Here is a 15,745-nt window from a genome sequence, read left to right on the forward strand (position 1 = left end):
AGTTTTTCAAAGTAATTGTCAGTAAGACAGTATTGCTATAGCACTAAAATTTATCCTGAGCAATGAAATAACTGTTCTGCTTCACTGCTAGAAAAAGCAGCAGTGAACTTGATAAAAGCTTTTGCCATTTTTGGAAATGCAAGCAAGCTGTATGTGGAAGTGTCTGAACATTCCAGGTAATGCTCAATCTCTTCCTTTGTTCTAGATTCAGCTGCTGGAAAAGATTCTTTGCAAAAGAACAGAAAATCAAAGCAGTCTTCACTTCCAGTAGCAGTCTTTTCCTTGAAGGTTAACTGTAACTCCTGTGCAAATGAAAGTAGAACTATGCCACTAGATCTGACTTCAGGCACATACCAATACCATTTTTTGTTCTAGTAGCTTTCTCAACTTGAACTTTGGAATAAGCATCTTAAAAATATGCCAGGCATCTGAACTGATCCATCAGGGGTGCAGCATGTTAATTTCAGAGTGTAAGATTTCCATCGCCACATATTTCCTGATCTGGCAATATCTCTGTTGAATAGCAAGGTAGCATTTTAAAACATCTGCCATTCAGCCTCCCTATCCCTCTCCCTTCCCTCCCCTTGTCTTCATACAGACATAGAATTCAGAAGATAATGCATAAAGGAAGGAATGCAATTAAAGGGAAAAATTAATTAAACTCTGGAATTCATTGTTGGAGAATGTGGTTAATGCAGTTAGCTTAGCAGGGTTTAAAAAAGGGTTGGATAATTTCCTAAAACAAAAGTCCATAACCCATTGAGATGGTTTGGGGAAATTCCCTGCTAATTCCTAGGATAAGCAGAATAAAATCTGGGGTTTTTTCCCTTGGGATATTGTCAGGTACTTGTGACCTCGGTTGGCCACTATTGGAGGCAGAATACTGGGCTTGATGGAATTCTTATTCTTATATTAGTAATTTTAAATTTCATGTTTACTTTAATTTTTGCATAAAATCTGAATTACAGTAGGATTACACTTAGATTTTTAAATCCTTTTATCAGATAGTTATAAATTACAACAGCATTTTAACAAATTACAGCAGTTGATGAAATATGTGCTGCCACCACATTTTAAACTGCCAAAACCAATGCCAAATAAATGAAAATGAAATAAAAACGAGACACTAACAAGTGGACAATCAGTGCATCAGTAGCCTACAACACAGTTCTTCAACCGCCGGTCCGCGGACCGGTGCCAGTCCGCAGAAAATTCCTGCCGGTCCACACAGGACCGGCGAGATGGACGCCGTTAAATTTCCTGCCCCGGTGGTGTTCGCGGAAATCTTCTGTTCCTCCCAGCCTCGGGCGATCAAGACAGGCTGCTGACGTCGGCCATTCCCTCTGTGAGTCTCACCTATGCGGAAACAGGAAGTTGAAACAAAATAGGCGGGACTCAGAGAGGGAAGGTCCCGACGTTGGCAGCCTGTCTTGATCGCTGCCCCTGCCGAGTCGCCGAAGAGGGCCGCGGGGAAAGTGCAGGCAGAGAGGAGATGGTCAGCGTGCGCGGGGAGGTCAGCGTGTCGATTGGGGCCATCAGCAGTGTTTGTGCTGAGAGTCTGCCTACGTGCAGGATGTGGTGGGTAGGGGCCTCCGGCTCGTCTTGGGCGGCAGGGCCTGCAGTGCAAAGCTGTTTTTGCCGGCGTGGGGGGTGGGGGAGGGTCGCGAATGTGCAGGGCACAGCAGGAGTAAGATCATGGGGAGCCTTCAACAGTGGCTGTCTCCTCTCCTAGCAGCTCTGTACTTACCAGGGCAGTGATTCACTTTGGCAACTTCCCCTTTCCTCAGAGGCGGCAACGGATCCAAGGCTGCCTAAGGAAATCACTGCTGCAGGCAAGTACTGAGAGCTGCTGGAAGGAGAGGAAGCCACTGTTGGAGGCTGGGAAGCTGATGGATAAAGGGAGAGCTGCTATTGCACCTGGAGGGAGGTAGAAAGAGAGATGCTGCTGGGAGGGGAAGAGGGAAAGGGATGGGAAGAGAGCTACTGTTGGATAGGGGGAGGAGGGAAGGGAGAAGGAAAAAAGGAAGGAAACAGCTGGCAGGGAAATTAGAGAAGGGAAAGGGGAGAGACAGGAATGAGAAAGTAGAGAGATGCTGGAAAGGGGGTCAGCAGAGAAATGAGAGAGGGATAAAGATGCTAGATCTGGTGTAGGAGAGATAAAAATGAAGAAAGCAGTGAATCTGGAATGAATGATGTAAAAAGGAGAGAGGAGGCACAGGCTGGATGGAAAGGGGAGAGGGGCATAGAATGAAGTCAGATACATATGGAAGGGGGAAAGGCCAGACAGTGGATGGAATGGGCAGATGCTGGAAGGAAGAGTGGAAAGAAGATGAAAGCAGAGACCACAAAAGGTAGAAAAAAATCATTTTATTTCTATTTTGTCATTACAATATATCAGATTTGAAATATATATCCTGCTAGAGACATAACTGGGGACTGCAAAGCCTAGCACTATTCCTATCATGTGTGACTGCAGTATTCTGTTAGCATGTTATTTCTGTGTAGCATTCTGTAATAATTTGGCTTGTTCAGTTTTCTTGATAATAGAGGGGATATATGTGAAGGGGAGGGGAGACAGGGGTTTTGTTGGTCCTTGCTCTGAATATTTATTTTTATAAAATGACAATTGTACAGAATATTGTTTCTTTTTATACTTTAATAAAATATGTTCAATATAAAATCATAACTGAGGCTTGTGCAGATGGGATCAGATGGTTTGTGGGGACCGAGCTTGCGGAGACGGGGCGAAAATGTGTTTTTTTATTTCGGTCTTAGTAGTTTGCCGGTCCACAAAATAATTCTTTTATTTCTACCGATCCACGGGTGTAAAAAGGTTGAAGAACACTGGCCTACAATACTCGCTTTGAGATGCTTGATGAAGCTGGTGCTTGAAGAGATATTGCCACAGATTTCACATCACATACAGAATTTACAGTTCGTTTACAAACCTTTTCTCATCCAGTTTATCACTTTTCAATCTTAGTTTCTCACAAAATTCCTTCTCTACTAAACTATTCATTCTTGCTTATTTGAACAGTAACTCATTCCTAAATCGATGGTCAAAAAACAGCAGCTCAGCCAAAGTATAGTAGCCAAAGATGATTTGAAATGCCAAAGTAACAAAAAGGTAGTGTACAGTCCCTATTCCCATTCCCTTTCCCTTATTGTAGTGCAGACCTAAAAAATATATATACAAAACCCAACACTAAGCGCTGCACCAGGGGTTAGTAGAACTATAAAACAATAACAAAATAAAATGATTAAAAACGTAATAATAAAAATGACCAGTTAAAACAAGATCATAATTAAATGCAATTGTTCAAAATAATACAGATGTACTCATATATGTAAAATAAACATAGGGACTACAAATAAAAAGGACTACATAATGTCCTACAGTATGAACACAGAAAAAAAACCCTACAATTAAAAGTATATTTACATTGGTTGGGCAGACTGGATGGCCCATTCGTGTCTTTATCTGCCGTTACTATTTACCTCAGTAGGAAAGAAAAATTTTCATAAAATGTTTGTTTTATTCTTCAATATAGTCCCCTGATAGCTCCATACACTTCAACCACTTTTCCTGCAATGATTTAACTCCTTTGAAAATAATAATTCTGTTTGACCTTCAAACCTAGACTTCACAACTTCTTTGATGTCTTTATCACTTTAAAACCACTGTCCACAGAGAGATTTCTTCATAACTCGGAACAGGAAATAATCCGAGGAAGTCAGATCAGGACTGTAGGGTGGATGGTTCAGCTGCTGAAATCCACATTCTCGGATGGCAGCCTGTGATTGTTGTAACATGTGCACCAGTGCATTGTCGTGAAACAGCAGCACGCCTGCTGTGAGTTTTTGTCTTTTCTCCCTTGATTGACTTCTGAAAAGTGATCATGGTGTTGGTGTAACTCTCCCCAGTTAAGGTTATCCTTTGTGGCATGAACGCCAGAAGCAAAAGTCCATCATCATCCCAGAAGACAATTGCCATGACTTTGCCTGCAGATTTTTCTGTCTTGAAGTTTTTTGGGGTGGGATGACTTGTGATTCCACTGCATTGACTCCATTTTGTACTCAGGATCTCTGTGATAAACCCAAGTCTCATCTCCAGTCATCATATGATGAAAAAAATTAACTTGGTCTTCACAGAGCATCTCCAAGTTCTCCTGACAGCAATGAAGCCTCGTGGCCTTCTGACATGGTGCCAGCATTCTTGGAATTCATCTTGCACTAACCTTGGACATGCCCAACTTTTCATGAATTATTTTCCAAATTGTACCTGCCAAGATGCCCATTTCTTCAGCTATTTGGGAAACCTTAATTTGTTTGACTGACAAAATTAAATCCTTGACTTTCTTGCACATTTCTGTGAATGTTGCTTCTACAAGCCATCCAGTGTGAGGGTCATCTTCAATGGACTCTCTATCCCACTTAAACTGCTTGCTCCAAAATTTTACTTTGTAGGACGATGGGGTGGACTCACCATAAATTGCAGTCATGCGATCATGGATCTCCTTCTTTTGTAAGAAATTTATCAATGAATGGTGCTCCAAATCTAGCAGTTTCTTACTTGATTTGCACGAGGATTCTCCTGACATCCTGTCTCTTGGAATGATAGGCTCACACTGAACTGCAGCTGTGCATGAGTAATCTTGAGACAAGTCGCAACATGCACAAACTTGTTTCTTTCATACTCAGGTAGATAAATTATTGGATGCCCCTTGAATACAGCATAAAGGAGCAGGTATCAAATATTCTGAATGGTTAACTCTAATTAAAAAAAATATTAACCAGGCAAGATTCAGTATTTTAAAAGTCTCTATCAGATCCCCTCGCAGTCTCCTCTTCTCGAGGGTGAATAATCCTAGTTTTCTGAGGCGATCTTTCTCCATACCTTTTACAAGCTTCATCGCTTGCCTCTGCACCCTCTCCAGTAGTATTATATCTTTCTTTAGGTAGGGAGACCAATGTTAGACACAGTATTCCAAGTGTGGTCTTACCATCGCTCTGTAAAGCGGCATTATGACATCCTCAGATCTACTCATGATACCCTTCTTTATCATGCCCAACATCCTGTTTGCTTTTCTTGCTGCCACTGCGCATTGAGCCAACGGCTTCAGGGTCCTGTCTATCATTATCCCCATGTCCTTTTCTTGTTCACTTTTGCCCATAGTTACATCAAACAAGGTATACTGGCGCTCCTTGTTTTTCCTGCCCAGGTGCATCACTTTGCATTTTTCTACATTAAACTTCATTTGCCACTTCTCTGCCCAATTCTCTAGTTGTCTCAAATCTCTCTGGAGTTCCTCGATTTCTGTCTTTGACCTGATTGCCCGACACAGCTTTGTGTCATCAGCAAACTTGATGATTTCACTGGTCGTTTCTTCTTCCAGGTCATTTATGAAAATATTGAATAAGATGGGCCCAAGAACCGAACCCTGAGGCACTCCGCTAGTTACTTTCTCCCAGTCCGAGAACTTCCCATTTACGCTCACCCTCTGTCTTCTGTCTTCCAGCCATTTTCCTATCCATCTTAGTATGTCCCCTTCTATTCCATGACTTTGTAGTTTTCTGAGAAGTCTCTCATGTGGAACTTTGTCGAACGCCTTCTGGAAGTCCAAGTATATTATATCCACCGGTTCTCCACTATCAACATGTTTGTTCACAATCTCGAAAAAATAAAGTAAATTCGTCAAACATGACTTCCCCTTCCTGAAGCCATGTTGACTAGCTCTCATTAGGTCATGGGTATCCAGATGTTGGACTATGCTATCCTTAATCAATGCTTCAACCATCTTCCCAGGGACCGATGTGAGACTCACAGGTCTATAGTTTCCCGGTTCTCCTCTTGATCCTTTTTTGAAGATTGGGATGACGTTCGCTATCTTCCAGTCTTCTGGTATCTTTCCGGTTCTAATTGACATGTTAGCGAGGGATTGCAGTAGTTCTCCGATTTCCACCTTTAGTTCCTTTAATACTCTCGGGTGAATTTCATCTGGGCCAGGGGATTTGTCGCTTTTTAGTTTGTCGATCTGATAGTAAATCTGGTCCAGATCCACATTTACTGTATTGAGGCTCTCCTCTATTACTCCCTTGAATACTTTCACTGTTTCGGGTTCAGATGTGGTGTCCTCTTTGGTAAAGACCGACGCAAAGAAGGAATTTAATCTATCTGCAATCTGTTTGTCTTCTTTGATGTATCCTTTTCTTCCTTGATCGTCGAGAGGGCCCACTGCCTCCTTGGCAGGTTTCTTCCCTTTTACGTATCTAAAGAAAGGTTTGATGTTTTTGGCCTCCTGCGCTATCCTTTCCTCATAGTTCCTTTTGGCATCTCTCACTGCCTTGTGACACTTCTTCTGGTCGTCCTTGTGGCTGTTCCAAGCCTCGATTGTTTTCTTGTGTTTCCATTTTTTAAACGAGTTCTTCTTTTCCCTTATTGCATCCTTCACCTCTTTGGTTAGCCAAGCTGGTTCTCCTTTGCCTTTATTTTTCCTTCCCTTGGCTATCTGCGGAATATATAAATTCTGCGCTTCGGTGATAGTATTTTTTAGTAGGGACCATGCCTGCTCTACCGTTTTGATTTCGGCTATCCTTTTCTTGAGCCGTTTTCTTACCATGGCTCTCATGTAGTCGTATCTTCCTTTTTTAAAGTTAAAGGCTGTGGATTGTGTCTTGATTCGCTTTCCTTTCCCAATGTCCAGTTTAAAGTTGATCATGCTGTGATCGCTCGTCCCCAGTGGGACTGTGACTACTACATCTTTTGTCTGTCCAGTTATGCTGCTCAGGACCAAGTCCAATGTGGCGTTCCCTCTTGTCGGTTCCTCTACCATTTGCTCAAGGAAGCAGTCTCCTATTATTTCCAGGAACTTTGTTTCTTTGCCGCAACTTGTGGTTCCTAGGTTCCAGTGTATCCCCAGGAAATTGAAGTCTCCCATGATCGTTACATTGCCTGCTTTACATCCTTGCCTTATTTTTTCTGTCATTTCTATGTCTATTTCCTCTGTCTGTCCTGGGGGTCTATAGTAGAGGCCAATTTTTGTGTCTGCTCCGTTCTGTCTGGGAATCCTTATCCAGAGCGACTCCAGTTTCTCTTTCCCCTCTGCGTTTCCTTCTCTGATCGCTTCTACTCCCTCTTGGACATAAAGGGCAATGCCTCCCCCCTTTCTGCCCAATTCTGTCTCTTCTGAATAGCTTCTATCCCTGCAGTACCGTGTCCCATTCATTTTTCCTCATTCCACCATGTTTCTCAAAAATGTAAATCTCTCTACCCTCTTTATAATCACCAATTCTTATTATGTTTTTCCTTCCTTATTTTAAAGTTCCTGTAAACTGTGGAGAGGATGTGGTATATAAACTTAAGATTTAGTTTAGTTTAGAATGTTTAGATACCTGCTCTTTTATTCTACATTTATATATTTTTTGTAGTTGTAGTTTTCTTTGTGCATTTTGTTATGTGTATGTTTTATATATTATGTAGTCCTTTTTTATTTGTACTTTATATTTATTTTAGACATACATTTGTAATACTTTGAACAATTGCATTTAATTATGATCTGGTTTTAACTGTGTTCTTTTTTATGTTTTTACTAAATTTATTTTATTGTTTTATAGTTCTACTAAACCCTGTTGCAGCCCTTAGAGTTGGGTATTTTTCACTCCATAAGACGCACTTTTTTCCACCCAAAAGTGGGTGGAAATCTCGGTGCATCTTATGAAGCAAAGGTACAAATTTTGTAATCCCACCACACCACATTTTTAAGCCCACCTGCTCACTGCCGCCGCCATTGAACAACCTTTTTTTAAAAACACCTCCCCCCACCCGCCCGCCCGTCGGTAGTCGTTGTCCCCCTTTTTTACCCTAGTGGTCCAGCGTATATCTTTCATCTTATTTCCTGGCCTGCAGCACAGAGATCAGCAGCACAGATGTCAGGAGCAAGCTTTATACTCTCCTGCTCGGCCCTGTGCTGCTTTCCAAATGGCTGCCGTAGGTTCTCGCGGGAACATAAGAACATAAGAATTGCCGCTGCTAGGAGAACTTATGGAAGCCATTCAGAAAGCAGCACAGGGCCGAGCGGGAGAGCATAAAGCTTGCTTCTGACATCCATGCTGCTAATCTCTGTGCCGCAGGCCAAGAAATGAGGAGCCCGGAAGAGCGAAGGCTGCCATGACAGGCAGGGTAGGAGAGAAGCTGGCTGGAGCTGCTGGGCAGAATTAAAAAAGGTACTGGGGGGATTGCCTAGGGCTGGATGGATGGTAGGCCTGGAGCTGGCTGGCTGGCTTGGGGCTAGCTGGCTGGCCTGGAGCTGGCTGGATGTTTGGGGCTGGTTGGGTGGCCTGGAGCTGGCGGGCTGGCTTGGGGTTGGCTGGCTGGCTGGCTTGGGGCTGGCGGGCTGGTTTGGGGCTGGTGGCAGGCTGGCTTGGGGCTGCCTACCATTAGACATGCCCACCATTAGATGTGCCCTGTCCCCTGTCCCGGCCTACTACTGAATCACCAGAGGGGGGAGACAGGGTACAGGGCACACCATTTGGTTCAGAATTTTTTTTCTTGGTTTTTCCTCCTCTAGAGGTGGGTGCGTCTTATGGTCAGGTGCATCTTATGGAACGAAAAATACAGTATATTGTTTGTCTGCACTACAATAAATCACCTTTGGTTGCTATACTTTGGCTGAGCTGCTGTTTTGACCACCACTTTGGATTTTGCAGATCACCCACCCCCTCTTCTACAAAACCACGCTAGCGGTTTTTAGCGCAGAGAGCTGTGCTGAATGGCCCGCGCTGCTCCTGATGCTCATTGAGTTCCTATGAGTGTTGGGAGCAGTGTGGCTCCCTGCGCAGCACAGTTTTGTAGAAGAGGGGGTTAGCCTGCTGCTTTTTAGAACTCATTCCTAAATCAACAACACTAGCTATGCTACAACACAAAAGAAATGTCCCCAAATGCATTTTCTTATTTTAATCATTTACAGACTAGTACGTCTTTCCTGTCAATCCAATCATAGTGCAGTTTCTCATTTTATCCGATCACTTGCTCCAGAAACAAAGATATTATATCACCAGAGAACTGCACTAGCTGGGGTGCTAGTAAGCAAGCAGTGCAGAACTTAAAAACACAACTAAGATTTTTTTTGTTGGTGTTAACTACTTAAACTACTGTAGTTAAAAAAAAAACTTATCCCCCCACCTTTTATGAAGCTGTGTTAGGCTTTTTTTAATCACTGGCCAAGGTGGTATTAGCTCCGATGTTTATAGAATTCTTAAGAGTGTCAGAGCTAATACCGCTGCGGCCGGTGATAAAAAAAAAAAGCCCTAACGTGGCTTCATAAAAGGGGAGATTAGTATTTAACTACTTAAAATGTAGTTTACTGGGCAACTACCACCTATTTTTGAGTAGTTAAACTACTTTTCAATAGTTAATACAAAAAGTTATAACTACTGTCCAGCACTAGTATTAATGGGTTGGGGTTAAGTTGTGAAAAATTATACTTGCAATCAACATATTTTTTCATTACTGTTGGTTGTTTGATAATGCATTTGTTTGAGTTCCAAGTTTAATAAACAGATTAAACTATATGCTGTTTTAGGTTTCCCTCAAGGATCTAAACACACTGTACTGTATTATTAAGAGCTAATTCCTTGCTGATGAAGGTGCCCTAATTAAACCTTCCATTCTCTTAATTGGCTTAAAGAGCCTATAAAGCAAAGATTAAGCCTGGAGTGGCTGAGAGTTGGGGTGGGAATTAAATTCTAAACTACTGGGTTATGCTCTAACTGCTTTTATAATCAAACTAAAAAAGAGACTTGACACGTTAAACTACGCTATAAACCGCCTTTGTTAAACAAGCAAAGTAATATAAAAAAAAAAAAGACACTAAAATTACCTATTTAACCCCAATCCCATTTCTTTCCAAGTTTGAACACAATTTCCTAACAGGTGCAATTTTCTTCCCTGCAAAAGCTGGCCCTTTTGTAAAAGGCACATAAACACACAAAAAGTTACTCCTACCGCTTACCTGCTGTGACTCTGTGCAGGAGCTTTGTGTAGGCTATTTTGTAAAAGGCAAATGAACACATAAGGCTTTTATAAAATAGATGGAACATATGAACCGTTGTATCTTCCCTGCCTAGGTGCCCTGTTATAAAATTACCTTTGTTGTGGGGCATGGGGTAACCACAAGCACAAACCAGGGTGGATCAGCTCTAAAATGCTTGATGACATCACAATAGCCACTGGCCTCCCTGAATTTTCAATCTGAATGAAAATGGCCAGTTTCTATATAGCAAAGGGGAAAAAGGGATTCTAAACGTTAAGGAAATTGAGGGCACATGAAAAAATGTGATCTGTGAACTCGATCATCTGTGGCACACATTTGAATGCAACTGGATGGTCAGTTTAAAAGGTATTGAAGGGGAACAAACAATGATCATATATGGCCAGGTCCCCTAGCAAACTAGGCAGATAAAATGAAAATCTTAATTTTTCTGGAAAGGGGTTTGATTGCTCTGTTCTGGAGAGTATACCAATCTTCTTAATATACATCTACAACAAAACTGAAGAAAATGTTTCAGAAACCAGAGAGAGAAGCATGAGCAAAACCACAAGATAAAGCTGGAGAACAAATAGGACATGCAGAAAAGACATGAAGGCAGATTAAATGGGTCTTATACTCTTAAATACCATCAAAATATATATATGTATATATACAGTAAATGATTCCCTCACCTTCCACCACCTCAGCACGTCCCAGGTCAGGTCCATGTTCTCCAGGTTCCAGACTGGAGAGATCTTGTCGTCATAATGACTATCAAACCATTCCGAGACACCCAGGTCCCCCACACAGCGGTGGCAGGAACACGTGCGGAGGAGGCGGCCAGTCTTCCCAGGATGCTGCAGCCTGATATAGCTGGGTACCAGCTTGACAGGAGGGCTTCCATCCACACTTTCCAGGTCCAAGTAGGGCAAGCTCGCAATGCTGTGGTTAGAGTACGTGAAGAGGAGTGACATGATGAATACCAGCAGGAGGACACTGGAAAAGAGCCAGACTCGCAGGGAGCACTTCATACTGAAAGTCAGCATGGGGCTGGGACCACCACTCCTGCCCTGTGCCAGTGATAATCTGCCCAACTTTATTATCTTGGCCACAGTAGAGAAAGGGCATATGGCAATGAAAGTCCATATGAGAGAAAAAGACTGATCTTGTGCATCTATTCACTGGCTATAAACAAACATATTCAGCTCCTGGAGTAATATCTACAACACTGGTGATTTTGCTTACCTTTTCTACATAGGCAAGATCTCTATAACTGACATTTGGTTTAAGAAAGGAAATTTTCCAGGCTCCTTCATTCCATGTACAGCTGAAACTTGTTTCTGCTGCTTTCAGCAAAGTTTTACTGTAAAACCAGAGAACTGAGCATGATTTGAGTGGCTCCTTCTGTTTTCTGTCCACCACAAGATATTGATCTCTCTTTCAATAGACAGTGAAGCCTGACTCCCCAGTCTCTTTTTTCCCACTCATGCTGATTATGCCATCTGCTTCGGAAAGCCATGCCTGTATCAGAATTTGCTATTACAGCAAGGTCTAACCAGGGATGAGGCAGCTGCTCTCGCCATTTCTCTCTTCTTGCAAGCTCCAGGTGCCTCCTATCTGGAGGTTAAGCTGCACATCATCTCAATTTCTTTACCAGCAACCTATCTGCTTATCTTCCCTCCTTCTCTGAGATGCTGTTGCCTAGGAGATGGCTGAGCTCCTCTCTTTCCCAGGCCCTCTCCAGATAAAAGAGCTAAAAATGTCAGCTTGTATATCCAGAAGAGCAGGCAGTTAAACGCTCAGGCTTCTTCTTCCACATACTGTGAGGGCACATCCCCAAAGAGGCCTTGCTTCTAGAAGGGCGTGTTCCTGCTGGCTTCACTCCTGAAAGCGTCCCTTTGGTTTTAGTTCCTCTCCTCCTCCAGCCTCTTCAAATGAAAAAGATTAGGTCCTGAAATTGAGCAGAAGAGTTAAAAAAATCAGCAATATCTACACTAGTATTTTGCATATCGGAAAGGACACAATAAAACTTGCTTACAGAGCAGAGAAGTAATCTCTTCCTAGAAAGAACAGATTTTAATACACACAGATTTCTGCATAGGAATATAAGTATATCTGTCTATCTATAGATATATGCGCGCACACACACACAAAGAACAGCTAGTTTTAAAGAGGCAGAGCAATGTTAAAAAGGGTGGAATTAAAAATCTCCGGAGATCAGAGGTTTAGTCTGAGCAGAATTCAAAGGTAAAAGCACTCTACTACATACTGTATTCGAGCCTACTGGAGCAAGCTGTTACACCACCATTAATCTCTAAGATCCAAGTTCCAAGTTTATTAATACTTGATATCCTGCAATTTGTGTAACAGCTAAGCAGCTTACATAAAATATAGGTACAAATAAATACAGATTTAAAAATAAAAACATTAAGCTATAAACAACAAAAATAGTTATAAAAAAAAGTGCTACACAAGAGGATGGGGAAGAAATACAATTTATAATAGAAAAGCAAAGGGGAAAGGTAACATATGAGGTTTAGGATAGGTTTATATGCTTCATCTGGTGAGATTGATATTACAGATTATAAGAATTGATGCTTATGAAAAAGCATCGGAAAGTAGAAAAGTTTTGAGATATTTCTTTTTCTTTTTAATTCTTTATTCATTTTGAAACTTAAAATAGTGCATACATGAATACATTACAGAATATATTAGAAAATAGTACTTACAACTTTCAATAAAATATATAAATAATATTTTCACCCCCCCCCCCTCTTATTTCAATACACTTCTCCCTCGGTATTCGCAGGGGTTAGGTGCAGAGCCGGACCGCGCAGTGTGAAAAATCGTGAATAACTTCTTGGCCGGCTCTTACCCACCTCTGCCTCCCTCCTGCGTCCTTGGAACCTTACCTGGTGGTCTAGCGGTGAAGCGGGGCAGGAGCGATCTTACTATGCTCCTGCCCCGTGCAGAGCCGTCATCAGAATGGCTGCCGGAAGTTCCCGTTGTAGTCTCGAGACTACAATGGGAACTCCCAGCAGCTATTCTGATACTGAAACCGTGGATTCGGAGGGAGAAGTGTATAATCAAGAAAACAATCCCAATATAATATTTCGCTCCCTCCCATCCCCCTTCCTGAATGTGTAAATTCTAATCAGGAGTAAAGGGAAACATCATTCAAGTAGTATCAATAAAGTTAGTCAATGGACCCCATACCCATTTAAACCATTTATTACCTCCTTGCATAAATATAATTTTTTTCATATCTATAAACTAAACATAATGAGTGCCACCAAAACAATCAAAATTTTTCAAATTTTTTGTGACCATTTGGATGGATACCCCAGTCAAAATACCCAACAGTCTGTTTTTATGTTTATCTATTGGTGGCTTAAGGGATAATAATGACCCACAGATTGCCGTTTCATAAGATAACAGAATCACAGTCTCTAAAATCAAGTATGTCCCCAAATAGATTTCCAGAAGGTAAGTATTAAAGGACAATAGAATAGTAGGTGATCCAGTGTCCCTATGTCCAGATGACAATGCCAACATCTATTGGATTTTGAACTATCTAATTTCTGTAAACGAACAAGGGTTTAAAAGCTTCTATGTAACAAGAAAAACCAAGTTTGTCTCATTGATGCTGACGCTGTACATCTCATCCTCCAAGACCAAATTCGTGGCCATTGAGTAGCAGAAATCTGTTGCTTAATCTCAATGCTGCAAATATACCGAAGGCTCATTTTTAGTTTCTTATTTATATAACCAGATATTAATTTATACCACTGGGCGGCCTGATGCCCTAGGAAATCTGTCTGGAAGCATAGGACCGGCAAGCTATACTGATTTTTTAGATTTCACCAATCAGGGAACCCCTTCTGAATGGCTTGCTTCAACTGCAATCATTTATAAACTTGAGACTTTGTTATGCCAAATGATTGTTGCAGTTGTGAAAAATCAAGCATTTTCCCATCTGATAAAACATTATCTAGTGTACGTATACCTGCCTGCATCCAATGCTTCCAAAGGATCTTAGACTTCCCAATTTGAATCTTGGAGTTTAGCCATAAGGATTGACATGTAGACTTTTTTACTGGAACATCTGTTAAGTTGTTAATAAATTTCAAAGTTTTCCAGGTGTCAAATAAAATACTATTGTCCTTAACATATATGGGTAACTTGATACTTAAAACATGACACAATCGAATTGGAGACATGAGTTGCCATTCTAAATAAAGCCAATCAGGGAGATGTTCTATGAGCTCAGGAAGGATCCAATACATAAACTAAGCATGACTCGAGCAGGGACCCAGGAAATCAAATGTAGAGATCGGCACGGGAAACACATCGTCTACCAGGAAATCAAATGCAGTTTGATTTCCTGGTAGACGGTGCGTTTCCTGCTTGTTAGCTGATCCCGGCTTGTGCCGAACCCTGGGTTCCTGCTCAAGTCATGCTTAGTTTACTGGTGAAGTTGTGATGTTGGTGAGCCTTGCAAATACAGCTCCTGAAGATGCCAGTCGGCAGCACTGCCTCTTGCTGTCCGGCCACTGCCGCTCCTGCTTTAGAGGGCGAGTGGGAAGTGTCAGTGCTTCTGTCCGGCTTCCCCCCTGGCCTCCCGGCATCGATTTACCTAATTTAATCAACCTGCATAAGATCGCTAGTGTTAGTGATCTTTGCAAGCTGCTGTTGGATCTTCTGAGCTGTCTTCTCTCTGCTGCGGTCCCGCCACTCCTCTGACATCAGAGGAAGGCCTTCAGGGGGGACAGGCAGGCCTTGGGTGCAGGCCTTCAGGGGGGACAGGAAGGCCTTCAGGGGGGACAGACAGGCCTTGGGTGCAGTCCTTCAGGGGGAACAGGAAGGCCTTCAGGGGGAGACAGGCAGGCCTTGGGTGCAGGCCTTCGGGGGGACAGGCAGACCTTGGGTGCAGGCCTTCAGGGGGGACAGGCAGGCCTTCAGGAAGGACAGGCAGGCCTTGGGTGCAGGCCTTCAGGGGGGACAGGAAGGCCTTCAGGGGGGACAGACAGGCCTTGGGTGCAGGCCTTCAGGGAGGACAGGAAGGCCTTTAGGGGGAACAGGCCTTCAGGAGGGACAGGAAGGCCTTCAGGAGGGAATAGGCAGGCCTTGGGTGCAGGCCTTCAGGGGGGATAGGCAGGCCTTGGGTGCAGGCCTTCAGGAGGGGGACAGGCAGGCCTTCAGGGGGAACAGGTAGGCCTTTAGGGGGGGTGCAGGCCTTCAGGGTGGGACAGACCTTCAGGGGAATGGGCCCTGGTGTAGAAGTACACGGAGGGAGGGAGGAAGGGAAGGGGGGGGTCAAAGAGACGTGCATATGCCGGACTTTGTGGGGAAGAAATAATGGGTCTAAAAATAGAGGAGAGGAAGAGAGATGATGGACAATGGGATTTAGGGAAGGAAGGAACAGAGTTGAACACAAGGGATGGTGTGGAGGGGGTATAGAGATACTGGATAGGAGGGTAGTTGAGAAAAGAAAGGGAGAGATGGTGGAACCTGGGATGGTGGGGAAGGAGGGAGAGATGCTGGATGAAAGAGTAGTTAAGAAAAGATGGATCTGTGGATGGAGATGAAAAAAAAGAAAGATGCCAGACCTCTGGGGGAGGGAAGAGAAACGGAAGGGAGGACAGAGATGGCAGATGAATGGTTAGCACGGAGAAAGAAGAAAGAAGGAGACCCTGGCAATCAAGTTAAAAAAAATA

General features: G+C 42.9%; 1 protein-coding gene across 2 annotated transcripts in view; it reads right to left on the reverse strand.

Moving 5' to 3' along the window:
- Positions 1-15,745, reverse strand: part of ST3GAL2 (ST3 beta-galactoside alpha-2,3-sialyltransferase 2) — a 268,783-nt gene that overhangs the window by 119,830 nt on the left and 133,208 nt on the right. For both annotated transcript variants that reach the window (XM_033943538.1, XM_033943539.1), the window contains exon 2: positions 10,721-11,979. In XM_033943538.1, the coding sequence (XP_033799429.1) occupies positions 10,721-11,074 (354 nt within the window). In that variant the 5' untranslated portion in view covers positions 11,075-11,979. The remainder of the gene's footprint in view (positions 1-10,720; positions 11,980-15,745) is intronic.

The sequence above is a fragment of the Geotrypetes seraphini genome, chromosome 4, assembly GCF_902459505.1.
Source record: "Geotrypetes seraphini chromosome 4, aGeoSer1.1, whole genome shotgun sequence".
NCBI classification, from domain to species: Eukaryota; Metazoa; Chordata; class Amphibia; order Gymnophiona; family Dermophiidae; genus Geotrypetes; species Geotrypetes seraphini.